Source organism: Mustela erminea, chromosome 9 (genome assembly GCF_009829155.1).
Source record: "Mustela erminea isolate mMusErm1 chromosome 9, mMusErm1.Pri, whole genome shotgun sequence".
In the NCBI taxonomy this organism is placed as follows: domain Eukaryota; kingdom Metazoa; phylum Chordata; class Mammalia; order Carnivora; family Mustelidae; genus Mustela; species Mustela erminea.
The window spans coordinates 31,748,235-31,768,379 of record NC_045622.1 but is presented as its reverse complement, the minus strand read 5'-3'; the positions used below and the strand labels follow the sequence as shown (position 1 = coordinate 31,768,379).

General features: G+C 33.6%; 1 protein-coding gene and 1 non-coding gene across 3 annotated transcripts in view; one reads left to right on the top strand and one right to left on the bottom strand.

Moving 5' to 3' along the window:
• The window catches only part of CNTN5 (contactin 5), a 1,363,702-nt gene that overhangs the window by 1,252,516 nt on the left and 91,041 nt on the right, over window positions 1–20,145 (top strand). For both annotated transcript variants that reach the window (XM_032358816.1, XM_032358817.1), the window contains 2 exons: window positions 8,989–9,147; window positions 19,196–19,345. In XM_032358816.1, the coding sequence (XP_032214707.1) occupies window positions 8,989–9,147; window positions 19,196–19,345 (309 nt within the window). The remainder of the gene's footprint in view (window positions 1–8,988; window positions 9,148–19,195; window positions 19,346–20,145) is intronic.
• On the bottom strand, window positions 647–753 carry LOC116600451. Its single transcript, XR_004289654.1, has one exon. It is a non-coding gene; the product is annotated as a U6 spliceosomal RNA (small nuclear RNA).

Here is a 20,145-nt window from a genome sequence, read left to right as displayed (position 1 = left end):
TTGGGTTGCTACCATATCTTGGCTGTTATAAACAATGCTGCAAAAAACACAAGGGTGCATATACCTTTTTGAATTAGTGTTATCTTTTTCTTTGAGTAAATACCCAGTACTGGAATTATTGGATCATATAGTATTTCTATTTTTAATTTTTTGAAGAATCTCCATACTTTTTTCCAAAGTGGCTGCACCAATTTGCATTCCCAAGAGGGTTTCTGTCTCTCCACATCCTCACCAACACTTTTTTCTTATCTTTTTTATTTTAGCCATTCTGACAGATGTAAGGTGATTTCTATTTTTATTTACATTTCCCTAATGTTAGTGATGTCAAACATCTTTTCATGAGTCTGTTGGCCATTTGTATGTCTTATTTGGAAAAATGTCTATTGGGGCCTCTGCCCATTTTTAATCAGATTATTATTTATTAAGTGTTGAATTGTGTAAGTTTTTTATTTTGGTGTCTGTTTTTGTCTTCTTTGCCTTGGGAGATATATTTGGAAATGTTGTTAAGGTTGATGTCAAAGAAATTACTTCCTATGTTACTTACTTTCTAGGAGCTTTATGGTTTCAGGTCTCACATTGAGGTCTTTAATTCATTTTGTGGTTATTTTTGCATAAAGTGTAAGAAAGTTGCTCAGTTTCATTCTTTATTTTAATAAAACATTTCAAGAATTTGCATAAATGACTTGTACAGGGGCCATGCTAATCTTCTTTTGAACATTCCAGCTTTAGTATATATGTTGCCAAAGGGAATAGCAGTTTAATCAGTTTGCATGTAGTTGTCCAGTTTTCCCAGTACCATGTGTTAAAAAGACTATCTTTTCTCCATTTTATATTCTTGTTATACATTAATAGGCTACACTGACATGGTTTTGTTTCTGGACTCCCTATTCTCTTCCATTGATCTATGTATTTGTTTTTGTGTCAATACCATAATGTTTTGATTACTATAGCATTGTAGCATATCAAAATCTGAGAATGTGATACTTCCAGGTTTGTTCTTTCTCAAGATTACTTTTGTTATTTTGGGTCTTTGGGGGTTTTATACAAATTTTAGTATTACTTGTTCTAGTTCTGTGAAAAATGCTATTGGTATTTTGATAGATGTTACATCAAATATGTAGATTGCTTTGAATCATTTGTACATTTTAACAATTCTTTCAATCCCTGAGCATGGTATATCTTTCCATTTGTCTTTGTTGTCTTCAATTTCTTTCATCAGTGTTTTATAGTTTTCAGAGTATAGATCATTCATTCATCTTCCTTACTAACTTTATTCTTAGGTATTTTATTCTTTTGTTTGCAATGTAAATGAGATTGCTTTCTTATTTTCTCTTTCTGCTACTTCATGATTAGTGTATAGAAAGCCAACAGATTTCTGGGTATAATTATGTATCTTCCTACTTTACTGAATTCATTTATTACATCTAATAGTTTTTTGGTGAAGTCTTAAGAGTTTTATGAATAGTATTATGTCATCTACAAATAGTGACTGTTTAACTTCTTCGTAACATGAATGTATTTTATTTCTTTTTGTTGTCTGATTGCTATGGCTAGGACTTCCAATACAATGTTGAATAAAAGTGGTAAGATTGGACTTCCTTATCTTTTTCCTAATCTTAAAGCTAAATCTTTCAGTTTTTCACCATTGAGTATGGTGTTAGCTGTGGATTTTTTTTATTTATGGGCTTTGTTATGTTGAGGTATATTCTAAACCCATTTTATTAAAAGGATTAAACTAATGAAAAATTGTTTTGTGAAAAGTATTTGTTGTTACTTTTTAATGAAAAGTTTTGTTGTTACTTATATATGGGCTTTTAAATTGGGTCTATCCAAAATGGTCCTTTGTACTCAATGGTTCATTACTTGTATTTAAACTACATGATAAAAATTTTAAAAATCCCAGGGGCACCTGGGTGGCTCAGTCAGTTAATTTGTCTGACTCTTGATTTTGGTTCAGGTCATGATCTCAGAGTCCTGAGATCAAGCCTGTGTCAGCTTCTGTGCTCAGTGGGGAGTCTGCTTGAAAGCCTTTCCGTATACTCCTCCCCACCAAAATAAATAAATAAATCTTTTTAAATTTTTTTAATTTATTCTTTGTGGCCTGATTTATTGAGTTTATTTCTCTGTATTAATATATTCTTTTAGACAGTAGCTAAATCTCATCCTTACTTAGTTACAAAGGCATGTACAGGACCTTGTTTCTATGAATAATTATGTTTTTCTGCAGTATAGTACTACATGTGTTGAGAAGTAAGAGGCATTTGTCCCAATCAATATTTATGGGATTAAAAATGAACCAGTTTAAGACACCATTGTATATTTGGTATCAATTTTTTTATTTTAGTTTTAAACAATGTAAGGCAAAGACCTATTTAATGTTTTAAATCCCAATGAGTTTAATTTTTCGCTTAGAATTTCTGTATGAAAAAAAATTACATGAAAGTCCCAAAAATCAAATAAAGTGAAAGCAATACGAATCTATATAAAATGTTAAAAAAAAAAAACAGAAACAATCAAACAAAAATAACAAAAACATGTAACAATAGGGATTTTTGTTGAATCAGTAGATGTCAGATTCAGGCAGGGAAAATGATGCTATCTAGGTGGGAAAGGGCCAGAAGAGTTGGCATGAGGAGTCAGCTACAGTAATTAGGATGATTTTTAAGAATTTTTCTTCAAGAAATGTTGGACAATCACATGAGAAGAACTGGTTGGCTCCACCAGTTCTTGTCTACAAGGAAAATGGGTAATGATTTTGCAAGAAGTCAGTTCACAATTTCCAATTTATTACCACATTAGTTTGTTATAATTTGCTTTGAACAGGAAATATCACTTGGTTGGCTGTTAAAAGAAAGCCAAACCCTGTTTCAACACTTTTCACCCCAAAGCAAAGGACTCTTTTGGTCTTCTTTTTTTTTTTTTTTTTTTTAGTTTTCCTGTTTCAATTTACTCCTCCCTCATCTGAAAAATAGCATGGTTGAACAAATGACTGCTGTTAATTTAAAAATCCCAAGGTTCTGTAACATTGCTTAACTATCAAATGAAGTCTTATATCCTTGTTTCATGTCCCCAGCCTAAAAATAACAGCTTTAGAGGTTATAAGGAGACATATATTTTATTTGCTTTTCAGCTTTAAAAGTCAGTGTCTTCTCAAGAGAAGAAAATTTTCTAACTGAACATTAGGTCAACAAAATGAGTTGATCTGATAACAATCTAATAGCAATCCTAAGGGCCCTTAATTGAGAGTAAATTAAATTCATGAGAGCATGGCTTCTGCCAGGGGCCTTTGTGCTTTGTCGTTTGCTCAGCAGTCCTCCCAAGAAGAAATGAAGAGACTATATCTATTCTTCTAAATTATCTATTTTCAAATAAAGTATTTATTTTAGTGACTCTATCTAATAGCACTGTTGTGGGGTGAGGCGGAGACCTTTCCAGATTCCGTCCTATCTGATAATGAATCATTACAGCTAAGTATAAAGTTATTAATATAGTTTCTGCTAAATGAGAGGCATCTGTATAATATTCAGATATTAGGTACTATCACACATTTGTCATCCGTGAGATATTTATCTCTTATTAATCTATTTTCAAAGATGTGTAATGTAATTAGCTATGACCTTTAAAGAGAGAATTTACTCCCTTATTTAAAAAAAAAGCAAAAAATGGCAAAAATATGACCATCATTAACAGGTCTTAAGAACAAAGGAATTGTTTGTATTAACATAATATTATTGTAATTCACTCCTAATTATAGACAGGAACATAATTATAGCCACCATTCAGTATATAATGTCTAAAAATGTATAAATAAATGAGCATTGATAAGCTAATACCAGTATAATAGCCATAAATCTCATTTCACTTTTATTATGGTTGAAAATTATATTTAATGTTTTAAAAGGTAAATCACATCATTAATTTTTCAGAATATTTTTACAAGAATATATTCATTAAAACTTTGGATTTATAAGGATGTAGAAAAATTATCTGTCCACAGGGTTTAATAATTTATTAAATCATATGAAATCACTTGTTTGCTTCATTCATGGAGCTATTCTTTCCATTTTTTTTGCCATCTTACTCAACTTGACTGAAAAATCTTTTAAACATATATATTTTTTCAGATGTATTTTAATTTAAAAAAAGAAGTTACTGTATTGGAGCTTTGTCTTATATGATAATTACTTTATTTTAAAACATCCTTTTACTTGTTAATTGTTACACAATATTCCAAATTCAAAACAACTCCTCTGTCCTTTCTTACCCTCTTTTTTCCTTCTTATCTCTTCTTTCTTTCATCTCTCCTTCTACAAATACTTATTTAGTGCCTAATATATGCCAATTGCTATGTTGAATATTCAGACAAGTGGAAATTATAGAAAAATAATTATAGTCAATTTAACAAGAGCTATAATAAGATGGAAAATACATTCCAAGCACTTGAACATAACATTGTCATTACATGGTATTTGTTTTTTGTAAACGATCTGTTTCTGCCACAAGATTTTAATATAACTAGAACTGGAACCCTATCTTGTTCTCCTATAAATCATTTCCCCCACTTATCTCACAGCACTCAGCACTTTACTTTATGCATAATGGGCCTCCAGTAAATGTTTGTTAAATAGACTATACTTACAACAGTAGATACATAAAAAATGGAGGCTTTCTTTAAAATAATAACTTTAAAAATATTTTTAGATGTTTATGGTCCAGAATTGGAAGCCAAACAAGTAAAGAATAAACCTTAAGTCATCTACATTCTCACTTCCAAGCAATAACTATCACCATGTATACGTCGATGCATTTCTTTCTGGTCTTTTCCTTTATGTATTTGGGAAGTAACTATACATACATGTTTACATACAATTTTCATTCTAATTTTTTCACTTTTTATATTGTGAACATTTTCCACATGGTAAATAATCCTAAATATTAGTCAGTTTAATGGCTGCCTCATATTTTATCATAAAATTTTATGATTTAAACATTACATGATTATTGGACAATTACTTATTTATAGTACTTTGTAATTATAAATAATTGTACACCACAGACAGTGTCCAGGATACACAGATTTTGTTCACTCTCACTGATTATTTTTCTAAGGACTAGACTTGAAAAAACAACCACTTCTAGAGAAGAATACTTGGATATTCATTAATTACGTTGTAAATTATTTTTGTTCTAGCTGAAGTTTTAAAAAAAATTTAGAGTATTACCCATAGTTAAAAGAAATATGTATTTCTTTAAGAAAACTAATTTTACATTTTCTAGAATACTAATACTCAGAAAAGCAAATTATTTTAAGTTACAAATAGTTATTTTCCACTGCATTTCCTATCATGTCTCACACATAAGTGGTTGTAAATGCTTTTTGAATAAGTAAATAAATAGAAGAGATGGAATGGAACAGAATAAATGGAACAATATAGAAGAGCTTAATAAGCTTAATAAGCTTAATAAGCAAAATAAGTTAATCAGAAAAGGATGATTATCATATGATCTCTCTGATATGAGAAATTTGAAAGGCAGGGCAGGGGTTCTTGGGGGGAAGGGAGGGAAAAAATGAAACAAGATGGGACCAGGGAGCTGGGGCAAGGGGAGGAATAGGGTGGCTGGGTTATGGACATTGGGGAGGTTATGTGCTATGGTGAGTGCTGTGAAATGTGTAAGACTGAGGATTCACAGACCTGTACCCCTGGGGCAAATAATACATTATATGTTAATAAAAATAAATAAATTTAAGAAAATAAATGAATTATGTTAATAACTATTCTTATTTGAATACATGAGTAGAATTTTAAGTCTTTTTTTTCAAAAGATTTTAAATATTCCCCTTAAAAAATTCTCTATGAACAAACTTTCAAATCAAACTATTTTGAAGCTTGTTCCAGTTATCTGTTGCTGCTCCAAAACTTAGTGGCTTAAAACATCCATCTCTTATTTGCCCTCATGATTTTAGCAGATGACACGCACAGTCAGGTTAATTGGGATCTCCCATGTACATGAGTCCCTTGGTGGCTGAAGCTAGAGTTACTTGAAGGTGCCATCACTCACATATCTGGTGCCTAGGCTGGGATGCCTGTGATAGCTAGGAACAAGTTGGATCTAGCTTTCTCCACAAGCTTCTCCAAATGAATAGCTTGGGCTTTCTTACAGATGGTGGCTTCTGTTTAATTAGATTTCTAAACATAAGCATTTCCACATAAGCATTCAAAAAACCTGGGATAAAACTGCAAAACTTCTTTTGATGTCCCCTCAAAAGTCATGCAGTGTCACTTTTACCATTGTCTTTTGGGACAGCTTGTGGCAGGCCAGTACAGATTCAAGGAAATGAAAGAACAGGTTCTACTTTTCAAGGAGGGAATGGCCTGCATGTACAGGGAGGAAATAGTGATAGTGTCCACCTACACACAAAACTGCCACGAAGTCCTAAATGCTTTATTCAAATGTCATCTTTATCTCTACCACGTAATTTTTTTTTTTTTGAGGGTCATGGGCTTGTTTTATTTTTAATTAAAAAAAAAAATCAGAGCACTCACCATAGCACATGCCCTCCCCAATGCCAATAACCCCACCACCCTCTCCCGACATCCTTCCCCCTAGCAACCCTCAGTTTGTTTTGTGAGATTAAGAGGCCCTGATGATTTGTCTCCCTCCCTATCCCATCTACCACGTAATTTAAACGTATCTTTCCTTAACACACAATTTTCTCCCTTCCATTCCTTCAATTAAAACTACTTTCTAGCTTAACAATGAAAGGAGGAAGGATTTGTTTACGCCTTGCTTCTTTGGGCAAATCAGACTTCACAACCAGATTCAAATTCAAATCTTAGCTGTTCCATTCACTAGCAGAGTTACTTGGGCAAGAAATGTTTCCTCAGAAAAATGGATTCTCTGACACCTACTGCCTACTGTAACACCTAACATATAATAAGATTATTAACTTATTTATTATTTATTGACTAACCAATCTCTGAGATCCCATTATATCCTCTATGAAATAGGGAGATCAACCTCACAGTGACATAGAAATAAATGAACAACTTATTGTTTGCAAAATACTAAATACAGGGCCTTAATACAGTAAAGTGAGGATATGCTATTACTAATATTATTATGGTTAATACTCTCATCATTACTTAGGTTATTGCCATTATAGTTACTCTTTATATTTGTGTCACCACAGTCTAACAACTCAGACATCTTCTTCAGCTCCTGGATCTCGTTTATTTACTTCACCTCATCCTTAGCCACTGTCTTAATGCTTTAAACATTCATACTGATGACAAATTAAACATATTCTTCCATAAGTCCTTGACCTTGTCAACTTTAGTAATCATATTCCCCATTTCACTCCAAATAAACACAAATTATCACTTAAAAGTACCCTACACTTAAATCACAAACTGCAATTTTCTCTTCACATGTTGCAATTCTTGTATCTTCCCATCACACTTTCCTTGATTCCTTATTTTATTCTCGTCTATCAGCACCTTTCTGGTTTTACTTGACTCCCTAGTCAACCTTGAAACCATGGCCATTCACACCATTGGCATCTTTGATGATAAGTCAAACCAAATTTTAAAAATTCCTAAATCTGAATGGGCTCAATTGATAAAAATGTTCACTTCTTTCCTAAAAATGCCATTGGCTTCATGAGGCTTTTAAAATTATTTCTCCATCCCCTTGCTCCTTCCTTGTTGAAATTCTCTACCCAGAGGTCTTTACCACCTGCCTCCATTTCTCTAGCCTTCCACCATTTCTTAGCTCCTTACAGTCTAGCTCAGCCCCTCATGATGAGACTTTGCAATCACCACATTTGACTTAGCAAAGTTAGACTAGAAAGCCAGGACCAGAGCCAGAGAAAGTAGTTAACTTAGTCCATTCAGATTTAAGAATTTATAAATTTGGTTTCAGTTTGTAGCAAAGATGCAAACGGTGTGAATGACAATGGTATCAAGGTGGATTAAGGAGTTAAGTGAAGCCAGAATGATGCTAGTAGACTAATTCAGAAACAACTTAAAATACTTAAGAGGGTTTTTTGTTTGTTTTCATTGAAAATAAAAGCATCTTTGCACCCTGAATGGTCTATATTAGAGAACAGAAGAATGTTAATAAGAATATTGACATGCTTTCCAGCCTCTAAAATGTGAACACTCTACATATCTTTGACTGCTATTAAATATCACTATTTTAAGGGTTATAATACAAAAGTATATTTCTTCATCAGATCACAGTTGTTTTTTAAAGCTAAAGTCTACATTCTCATAGATTATTGCTATTCTATACCAATTTTTCACAAGCATAAGGAAAATAATATCTGATTCATCACTCTACCATGCCCACCAAAACCCATCATTGTCATCATCATCATCATCATCAAAATCACACTTTCTTTTAGCTCCCCACAAAATTTTTCCATGCCTCACTTCTACAATATACCCTTCCTTGGCCTGAACTATCATTATTTCAGAGCTCTTCATATTTCCCTTGTTAAAGTTTAAGCTACTTGATAGTCACATCACAGTATTTGTACATTGCAGATTTTCTGAAAATAAAAATTAAACCCATAACCTAGAGCTTTTTAGTAATGATGGGATCTTTTTTGTAACTGATACCATTGTTTATCACTCTCTATTGTTGCTGCTGTAAACTATGGTTGATGTCAACAGTCATAGTTGATATTGACATTCATATTCTTGTGTGTGTTTCTAATTATTTCTTTTTCTTTTCCTAAAAAATATAATGCTAATTTGTAGTTGCCCCAAGCACAAAGTTTTAGAAAAAAATCAAATCTATAATTAAGTTACCAGCAGAAATCATGGAAACTGCCTTGCACCCTATCTCTTTCTAATGTCCATTTCCATCACTAAATATGTATTTCACTAAGATAGTTTGATGGGATCTTTATTGGAAATACAATTTCTTATGGCTCCTCATCATGGCTTGTACTTAACTTTATCCATACCCTTTCTCCTATAGGTCCCCCAGGCCCACCAGGGATAGTGATTGTTGAGGAAATCACAGAAAACACAGCCACACTGTCCTGGAGCCCAGCGGCTGACAACCACAGCCCTATCTCCTCCTACAACCTGCAGGCTCGAAGCCCATTCTCCCTGGGCTGGCAAACAGTAAAAACAAGTAAGAAGCTCTAATGCAACATCAGAGGCAACCAGAACACCTTCCTATGTCATGAGCTATATTTGCTAGCAATCTCAGTAGGATCACTTCGGATTCTGGAAACTTTGTTATTTATTACAATATTAACCACTATTTACCTTTTTTTATAAAGATATTTTTCTTTCTGGGTGTCTGGGTGGCTCAGTAAATTAAGTGTCCCACTCTTGATTTCAGGTTCAGGTCATAATCTCAGAGTCTGAGATAGAGCCCTCCATGGCTCCCTGCCTAAGATTCTCTCTCTCATTACTTCACACCCCACCATGTACTCACACTGTCTCAAAAAAAACAAAAAAAACAAAACAAAAAAACAAAAAAAAACAAAAACTATCTTGCTTTCTTCTCTCAATTCCTAAGAATTCCTAAGAAGAGATCACATCATTTATATTTGTTTGTTTATTGAAATAACTTTAGGCTCAATGGGAAGTTGCAAAAATAGTACAAAAATTTCCTGTGGAACTATTCCTCACCTCTCCCTAATTATAACATTTTATGTAACAGTAGTACAATTATCAAATCAGAAAATTGACACTGATATAATGCTATTAACTGATTTATAGACTATATTCAGATTTCACCAGGTTTTATATGCAATTTTAATATGTCATTCCATAAAATTTTATGAAATTTTATTGCATAGACTCAAGTAACCACCAAGATAATCAGGTACAGAATTTTTCCATTTACTCCACTTCCTTGTGCTATTTATAGTCATACATTTGTTTAATTTATAAAAAGAAGATTTAACACATTGTATTATGTAAAACAATGCAATGCAGCATTTTGATGTCTACTTCTAAGATGTCTACTTGATAGCTATTAGACACATATTTAACATGTTGGTATTTAAAACTATGTAATATCTATAAAATGTAATCTTCAGAAGCAATTGTCCATCCGAAGGATTTGAGATTTTATTTACTATCTAAATATAAAACTGATTTATTTGTTTAGAAGGGAAATATGAAATCAGTAAAATTTCTGAGTGCAGTAATCATGAACCTCACTAAACATAATGTTATAGAAGTGGAATTATCTATTTTGCTGCTTAAATAAATGAAATTTAAACAAATTTATTTTTGTGTAAAATTTTACAATTTGAGTAACAGGAAATATATTCATCTGCATGCAAAATACAATTTAGTTTTTTAAAAATTAGGTTCCTATTAATTTATAAAATTTATTTTGATTATCACTAAAGTGTCCTATTTGTGTATACATATTAATTTGTAATATGATTGATTGTGGGTGTTAGCCTCACTTCTGGCTCCATGTTAATCTTGTGATTCCTCTGCAGATCCAAGAAATTGGGGGAATCTCTAAGTTTAATAGATAATTCTGGAAAGATCACAAAGTCAAGTCACACAAACAGGCTTATTAAGAATACTTACAACCTCTGCCCCAATGCTTTTTTCTTTTCCTTTGTGTGACAGCCCAAACCTCTTGCTTTGTAGCCAGGAAATGGATTGACTTTTAGATCTGGTGTTGTACACTCACCAAGTCCATTTTCCTGCCTACAGCTATCTCCACTTTTGCCACTCTGCCCACAATTCTTGGGACATTTTCCTTGTGGGCACATTGCAGTACATATATGTGTGTTCCTCACTCATCCCATGACCATGTTCTTGGCCTTCTTACCATAACACATGGCCTGGCAATCCAGAACATCGAATCTTCCTCCTATTACAACCATAGTTTTCTAGTTACTCTTATATCTTGATTTCTCACGTCTTGATTCACTTGTTTCTACCTTTTATTGTTTGATACATAGAAAGATAAATGTGTATGTATTTGTGTGTGTGTATACACACACACACGTCAACTGTAGGAATTTTTGGCACAAGATAAAATGAAAGAGAGAGAAAGTGTGTGTGTGTGCGTGTGGCTTAGGCATTTGGACTCAGTGTTATTTGGGGGGTTTATTTGTTTTAGAAGTGCCTACTATAAAGTTGTATTCTCATTTTTCTAATTTAATTTGAATGCTGGAACATTTTTGAGAGTTCTTTTTAAATTCAGTTCAGCAGGTACTTATTAAGAAATCTATGCTTTATTATATTTATAAGGAAATATGGATTTCTGGGAAATATATCTTTATATGATTAATTTTACTTATCTTTGAGGGCATCTAATGGGGTCGCTTGTTCCTCAAAGTCTAGCATGCCATCCTGTAGGAAAGCAGGCCAAGGAGCAGTACTCAACTTTTGCCTGCTCTTAAGTAACAGTTTTAAATAGTTTAGGCTCCTAGCTAAATTCAACCACAACTTTTTTCATTCCTGTGATGAGGAAAAAAGTCCCTCTAAAGCCACAATTCCCTTGGGGCAGTGGGCCTTTGTTTTCATAGCTTTCCTTCACCTAAATGAATTTCAAAAGAGGCAAGCTCTAAATCTATTAGAAATATCTATTAGAAAGAAAAAATTGGTTTGGGGTTTGAACTCTGATAATGTTAATGGAGTTCATAAGCTAGTATTTAAAAATTACTTACAATTCCTTTATATACCACCATAAATACAAAAAAATGGTGAATAACTTATTTTTGACAAATAAAGTAATGAGTTGCATCTGTACCTTCTATGTGATGATAACTAGAATTAATTTATTAATATTGCCAGTTCAAAACTCGAACTCAAGTCAGATGACTGTGAATGTGACTTATTTATTCATTTTGAAGAAAGCATGAAAAGAGCCACAAAAAATAGATAATTTCACTTATAGACCCCTTTGCTGTTCAAACAAATTGCTTTTGATTTGGAAACTTGACTTTATTCTTTATATTATTGAATACTATTAGCTGACTTAGTATTTCATTGTGTCTGCTTAAGAATAACAAAATCACCTAAAATCATAGAATTGATTGGTCATTGTTTACTTAATTCAAACATATTTCTTAACTATTCTTTCTGTGGATATGTTTCCTATCTGTGGATATATTTTCTACTGATTGGTTGATTAAATTTGTAACAAGACAGGCTTCTTTAGTTTACAGTCAATTGTTCAATTAAATTCTAGAATGCAATTCCTCTACAATGAAAGGCATTCTAACAGGTTTCCCACCCTGAATCAATATGCGGTCATCCACTATTTTTTAGTCACAGTGTGTTCTCACTGAAGAATGTTTTATTTGAAACCAACTTGTCCCCATACTTCCAGAAAAAAATATCTTTATAATAAGATACTTGTAAGATTTTAAAAATACTTATTTTAGTATACATTTTCCACTATCTTTCATTTCCATAATATTGCATTTGAAATCAAATGCTAATTTTTTAAAAGTTTATTTTTAATGTATTTTATATAGCATAATATTTCATCCAAAATATTAATACCTTCAACATAAACTTTTATTTTTAAGATTTTATTTATTTATTTGACAGAGAGAGAAAGAGACAGTGAGAGAGGGAACAAAGGCAGGGGGAGTGGGAGAGGGAGAAGCAGGCTTCCCGCCAAGCAGAGAACCCGATGCAGGGCTCTATCCCAGGACCCCAGGACCATGACCTGAGCCAAAGGCAGATGCTTTAACGACTGAGCTACCCAGGCACCCCTCAACATATACTTTTTACAATTGTTTTATAGTGCTTACAAGTAACAAGGAATTTAGAATTTATGAATATTTTCATTTTTATTTTTAAAGAGGGATTAGATTTAAGGATGGGTGTTATAGGGTGAGGGAGAAAGATTTTAAACCCTATAGTTATTGCTAAGAAGATATAAATATACATATCATTGGGAGGAAGGACATTTTTTAGATTTCATATTTTCCTTTCTAACATAAAGCCTGAAATAACTCCATTAAGGTTAAAACAGAAATAAGCTGTACTTATTTTTATCACACCTGGCAATCTGAACATCCCTTTCATTCATTCAATATAAATTTGTCAAATACCTTCCAGGCAGTATTCTAGGCACTAGAATATATGAGTGAACAAAACAAAACAAAAATCCTTACTCTTGTGGATATTGTATTCTCAAAGATGAGGACAAACAAAAACAGGGAACATAATAAACAAGTAAATTATATTGTATCTTAGAAGGTAGTGAATGAAAAAAATTGAAGAAATATTATAAGGAGAATCAGAAGCATTATGGTAGGGGCAGTGTATTAGTCTGTTCAGACTGCCATTACAAAATACTGTAAACTTGGTGGCTTAAATAAGAGAAATTATTCTTATAGTTCTAGAGGCTGGGGATCCCAAAATCTAGGTGCTAGCCAATAGGATTTAATTCCTGGTGAGAACTCTCCTTCTGGCTTGCAGTTTCAGCCTTCTCACTGTGTCATCTTGTGGCAGAGAAAGAGGAAGTGAATGCCTCTGGTATCTCTTCTTAAAAGGACACTAATTCTATCAGATAAGAGCCTCAGCCTTATGACCTCATTAAATGGGTTAATTACTTCCTATTTCCAACATAGTTGGAACTAATGTATTAAAATTTAAGACAGAATATCAAAATTCTAGTGAGCTTCTCTCCATTTCTCTCAGGATGAAAGCCCAAGTCCTATATGATTTTGTCCTATCAGTCTCTCTCCAAAGTCATCTTCTACCATTATCCCTAAAGCTCACTTTTCTCCTGACTCAGTGATCTTCTAATGTTCCTACATACAATATTTCTAATACCTTTGTACTAGTTTTCCTTTTATCTGACATGGTTTCCCCTAGATATTGGCATAACTAAATCCATATGTCTTTTAAAAACTTCACTCAAATGTGTGTTCCTAATAAGACTTATCCTGACTCTATTTAAAATTGCAACCTGCTTGATATGGATTGAATTGTGTGCAAATTGTATCCAAATGTTTTATGTTGAAGATCTAACTCCCAGTGTAACTGTATTTGGAGATGGGGCCTCTAAGGATAGCAGATAGGCAACTGGATATATGAGGATGGAGTTTGAGAGGCTTAGAAAAAAGATATAAATTGGAAATTTATTGCCATATAAATTTCATTTAAAACAATAAGACTGCATGTCATCTCAAGGATATGAATGCGAAGAAGAGAAGAGAGGAGTATTGAACCTGGAGCATTTTGATAGTAAGAAACTGTGGAGAAGAGGAAAAATACAAAGGATACAGAGGATAACTAGTAATTTAATTAAAAAAGAAAGCCAAGACAATGTTATATCCTGGAAAGCTTAGACAATGTTATATCCTGGAAGAGGAAAGAATAAAATTAGTCATGGGAGAGGAAATAATTAATGTGTCAAATGTTACTGATATATGAAGTATGATGAGGATTGGGAATTAATCTTCAATCTTAGCAACATAGAGGTCACTGGCTGTCTTGACAACAGTAACTTTAGTAAAATAATAACTAAGATCTCACTAGAATGGGTTCAAGACAGAAGAGGTCATTCACCACAATGAAGTGGGTTTCATCCCAGGGATGTAAGGTGGTTCAATATTTGCAAATCAAGCAATGGGATATATCACATTAACAAGAGAAAGAATAAAAATCCTATGATCATCTCAGAAAAGAATTTTGACAAAGCACAACATCCATTCATGGTAAAAACACAACAGGCACGTTTAGAAAGATCACACTTCAACATAATAAATCCCATGTATGAAAAACCCACAACTAACATCATACCTAATAATGAAAACTGGGAGCCTTTCTCTAGGATCAGGAACCAAGACAAAGATGTCCACTTCCACCACTTTTATTTATCACAGTACTGGAATTCCTAGCCACAGCAATCAGACAAGAAAAATTAACAAAAGCCAACCAAATTGGTAAGACAGAAGTAAAAATCACTATTTGCAGATGACATGATATTATATAGAGAAAACACTGAAGACTCCACAAACAAATAAACAACCTAGAACCATAAATTAATTCAATGAAGTCACAGGACATAAAATTAATATACAGAAACTGTTGCATTTCTGTGTTGGTAACGAAGTAGCAAAAAGAGAAATTAAGAAAATAATTCCCTTTATAGTTACATCAAAATTAATAAAATACCTAGAATTAAAGATATCCAAGGAGGTGAGAGACCTATACATTGAAAACTATAAAACACTGATGAAAGAAATTAAAGATGACCCAAACAAATAAAAAGATATTCTTTCTCATGGATTGGAAGAACAGATTTTGTTAAAATGTCCATATATCCAAAGCAATCTACAGACTTCAGGTAATCCCTATCAAAAATATCAGTAGCATTTTTCACAGAAATAGAACAAATAATACTAAAATTTGTATGTAACAAGACCCTGAATAGCCAAAGCAATCTTGAAGGGGGGGGAAAAAAAAAAAAAGCAAAGCTGGAGGTATCACATTCCTAGATTCCAATATATACTGCAAAGCTGTAGTACAACAGCATGGTATTGGTGTAGGAATAGACACATAGAACAATCAAACATAATAGAGAACCCCAAAATAAATAAAGTCAATTATTCTACAACAAAGGAGGCAAAAATATTCAATGGGGAAAAGACAGTCTCTTCAATAAGTGGTGCTGGAGAAAGTAGGCAGCTATATGCAAAAGGTTAAAACTGCACTACTTTCTTACACTATATACAAAAATAAACTCAAAATAGATTAAAGGCCTAAATGTGAGATTTGAAATCATAAAATTCCTAAAAGAAAACATAAGCAGTCATTTCTTTTGACATCAGCCACAGCAACATTTTTCTAGATCTGTCTCCAAAGGCAAGGAAAACAATAGCAAAATTAGGCTATTGGGATTGCACCAAAATAAAAAGCTTTGCACAGTGAAGGAAACATTTACAAAACAAAAATACAATCTACTAAATGGGAGAAGATATTTGTAAATGATTTATCTGGTAAGGAGTCAATACCCAAAATATATAAAGAACAACTCAACACCAAAAAACCCCCAAATAGTCTGATTTCAATATGTGCAAAGGACTTGGGGCACATGGGTGGTTCAGTGGGTTAAAGCCTCTGCCTTCAGCTCAGGTAATGATCTCAGGGTCCTGGGATTGAGCCCCACATTGGGCTCTCTGATCATCAAGGAGTCTGCTTCTTCTGCTCTCTCTGCCTGCCTGTCTGCCTACTTGTGATCTCTGTCTGTCAAATAAATAAATAAAATCTTTAAAAAAATAAATAAATAAAATGGACAAAGGACTTGAATAGGCATTTTTACAAAGAAGATATACAGATGGTATACAGTCACATGGAAAAATGTTCAATATCACTAATCATGCAGGGAAATACAAATCAAAACCACAGGGAGATACACACCTGTCAAAATGGTTAGTATCCAGTAAACAAGCAATAACAAGGGTTGGCAATGATGTAGAGAAAAATGAAGCTTTATGTACTGTTGGTAGGAATACATTGGAATACATTGGCCACTGTGGAAAACAGTATGGAGGTTCCTCAAAAAATTAAAAATAGAAACACCATATGAATGAGAAATTCCACTACTAACTATCTACCCAAAGGAAAATAAAACACTAATTTGAAAAGATACATGTATTTATTGCAGCATTATTTATAATAATCAAGATAAGGAAGCAACCAAAGTGTCCATTAATAGATGAGTGGATAAAGAAGATATGCTACATATAAACAATAGAAGAAAAAAGCCATAAGAAAGAATGAGATCTTGCTATTTACAACAACACGGATGGACCTAGAGAGTATAATGCTAAGTGAAGTAAGTTAGTCAGAGAAAGACAAAGACTATATGATTTCACTTATATGTGGAATTAAAGAAACAAAACAAACATAAAAAAGGAGATTAAAAAAACAGACACTTAAATACTCAGAATAAATTGATGGTTGCCAGAGGGGAAGTAATTGTGTTGGGGGAAGAGTAAAAAGATAAAGGAAATCAAGAATACACTTATCCTGATGAGCACTGAGTAATGCCTAAAATTTTTGAATAATTATATTGTATACCTAAAACTAATATATCACTGTATATTAATTCAATTTTTTAAAAAAGGGAGAATGAAAGAAAATATACAGGACTCTCTTAAGAAATTTTGTTGCAAAATGAAGTAAAGAAATCATATTTTGATATCATCAATTTTATAGTTGCTTATGGGTTGAACTGAGACAGAGGGAAAAGAAAGGGATCCATGATGACCCCAAGATCTTGGCTATAACATCCATAAGAACACAATTATCATTCACCCAATAAGGAATAGTTTAGAAACAGGGGGTGGAATTTAAGGTTGAGAACCCTATCTAAATAGAAATGTCTAATGCGCCATTGGAAAAATGAGTTTGGAGACCAGGGAAGAGGTTCATGCTTGAAAATACTGGTATCATGACCTCCAGATGGTATTTTAAACTATGAGACTAGATACGATCACCAAAGAGTTAATAGAACTGGGTGCATCTGGAAGATGAAAAGAAACCAGCAATAGAGACTGATAAGACTGGAAGAAAGTTCAGGAAGAAAATAGGATACAGGGGATTTTGCTAATATTGGATAATGAATTCCAGAGGTCACAGTAAAAGATTTCACAGAGTAGGGAAGGATGGGAACTAGGGCAGAAAAGGAAATGTGCAGAATTCAATCAGGATTGGAATAAAAGGGTTGAGGGATGACCTAGATGTCTGGAGTTGTTTGAGGTAACTGACAAACAGATGTGAATTAAGCAGTGAGGTACTTCTTTTTTTTGTTGTTTTTTTAAGATTTTATTTATTTATTTGACAGAGAGAGAGAGATCACAAGTAGGCAGAGAGGCAGGCAGAGAGTCAGGAGGAAGCAGGCTCCCTGCCGAGCAGAGAGCCCGATTCGGGGCTCAATCCCAGGACCCTGAGATCATGACCCGAGCTGAAGGCAGATCCTTAACCCACTGAGCCACCCAGGCACCCCTGCAGTGAGGTGCTTCTTTGGTGGACCAAAACAAGTATTGATGGTAAAATGTAGGTTAGGGGCTAGAGAGGGCTAAGTGTCTGGGGAACTCTTCTACATTTATGTTTGGCAAGCACAACTCAGCATTTCACCAAGCTACAGACTGGGTGTTGGCCTTTCTCCCTCTATCTCTTAGACTCCAAGGATATTGCTCAATTGCCAGTGCAGCAAGGAGAGACAGACTATTGCCCCAGGTCTCATTTCACTGCTGGAAAAAAAAAAAAAAATAAGCTTTTTGGTGCTATGAGTTTTGTCAGGCAGCCCACACTGCCTATGCTCTGGACTGATTAGTTGGTAACATTCTCTTGACATGTTTCAAAATAAATTTTCATGTAAAATCCAAATGCATTTAATTCCATCTTGTCATAGTAAAACTGCACTGAGTCCTCAAATCAAAATCCTCCCCCATCTTACCATGCTTAAACAAAAATCTAGGACTGATATAGATCTGGAGAATATTTGCACATCATAAGGAATGTTCTCCCTTTTCTCTATTATCACCCCTGTAGCAAATGTTCTTCCAGAAATATTTCCTAGACAGCAGAGATGAGTGAACAAGAAAATCAGTCTCAATTAGAATATGTATACTATGTAACAAGTATTTTACTCTGTGATAATTGTATCGACAATTTTATGCCTTAATAAAATCAAAATATTGTACAAAAGTCACTCCAAGAAAAGCTGCAGAGCTTCCACTTAGAATGCACAAACTGGATTTTTTTTTTTTTAATTAAAGAGATGTATTCTTAATCTACTGCTTTGAACTGCCAAGTGGCCAAGCATGTTTGCCAGAACTGCAAGGGGCAAACTGCTCAAGAAAATTCCCTAGAAATTTGAGAACCGTTTGCTTAAATTGTAACACTTAGTTGCCTTCTTATTTGAGGCTGAGGGGTTGACAAAATGATTTTAGTTTACATAATGGCAAGTTTTGTTATAGCAATTTATTTATTAAGATGAGATGAAAGAATTCTAATCAACTACAACAATCTTAAACATGTGCAAGTGCTTATTTCCTGAAGATTGATTTTCATCTTACTAATGAGACCAGAGGTGACACAATGACCATGCATAATTCCTTATTATTGGACCTGCTGATTCTGTTAGTATCTATGATATCCTTGATTGCCATTTGTAACTATTTCTGAGTCCTCCTAATGCCATGAAATCTCTTTCTCCTCCATAGTCCCAGAAATTATAACAGGGGACATGGAGTCAGCTATGGCAGTGGACCTTAACCCTTGGGTGGAATATGAATTTAGAGTGGTGGCCACCAATCCAATTGGGACTGGAGATCCAAGCACCCCGTCTCGAATGATCCGCACAAATGAAGCAGGTAAGAATTTTGGAGAGTCAGAATTCAATTTGGCATGCCTCTAATCACTTTGAAAGCAATTTGAATTAACCATGGTTGTTTTCTCTATTTAGCATAATTTTTGCTCATTCATTTACCTGGACATCATAAAATTATTTCCTTTAAAATAATTCTTTCACTTTGTTTTCAGATCTTTTGCTCCTTGTTTCCACACGTGCATCTAGATTCTTCAATTTCCTCCCAACCCTAGTATTCATCTTCAAGTTACCATGAAACTGATGCAGTTAGTTTCTTTTTCTGATTATATACTCATTCAATATAACAATTCCATAAAATTTAGAAAAGATAGGACCACCCTCTTTTTATCCAGTGGTAAGAATTAGCTATAATTGCAGTGTAGTTCCTTAAAACCCTTTATATTGACCTTCACCATGGACCTGGCATAAATTATATTCAGCCAAGCAAACATCATCTTAACTTGCCTACTGCTTTACATCTATGATTACAATAAATATCCATCTCCTTCCTGAAGGAAAACGCAGCAACCCTCTGGCCTTTTGGAATGAAGAACCTCTAAAATGTTTCTAGTAGTCATATAAGAGAATTAGCAGCTTTATTTAAAAGATAGCAGAGAAGTAGGAGATCCTGTTTTAACCAGTCCCCTAAAGTGAGCTAATTATCTACCAGAACACTCTGAACACCTATGAAATTAGCCTGATATGTGGGATTATACACTTCTGGATCTCTACAGGGGCAGAAGACACCAGAGGAGAGGTAAAGCAGAGTGGGAATGCTTGGACTGATATTGCAGAATAAACAGA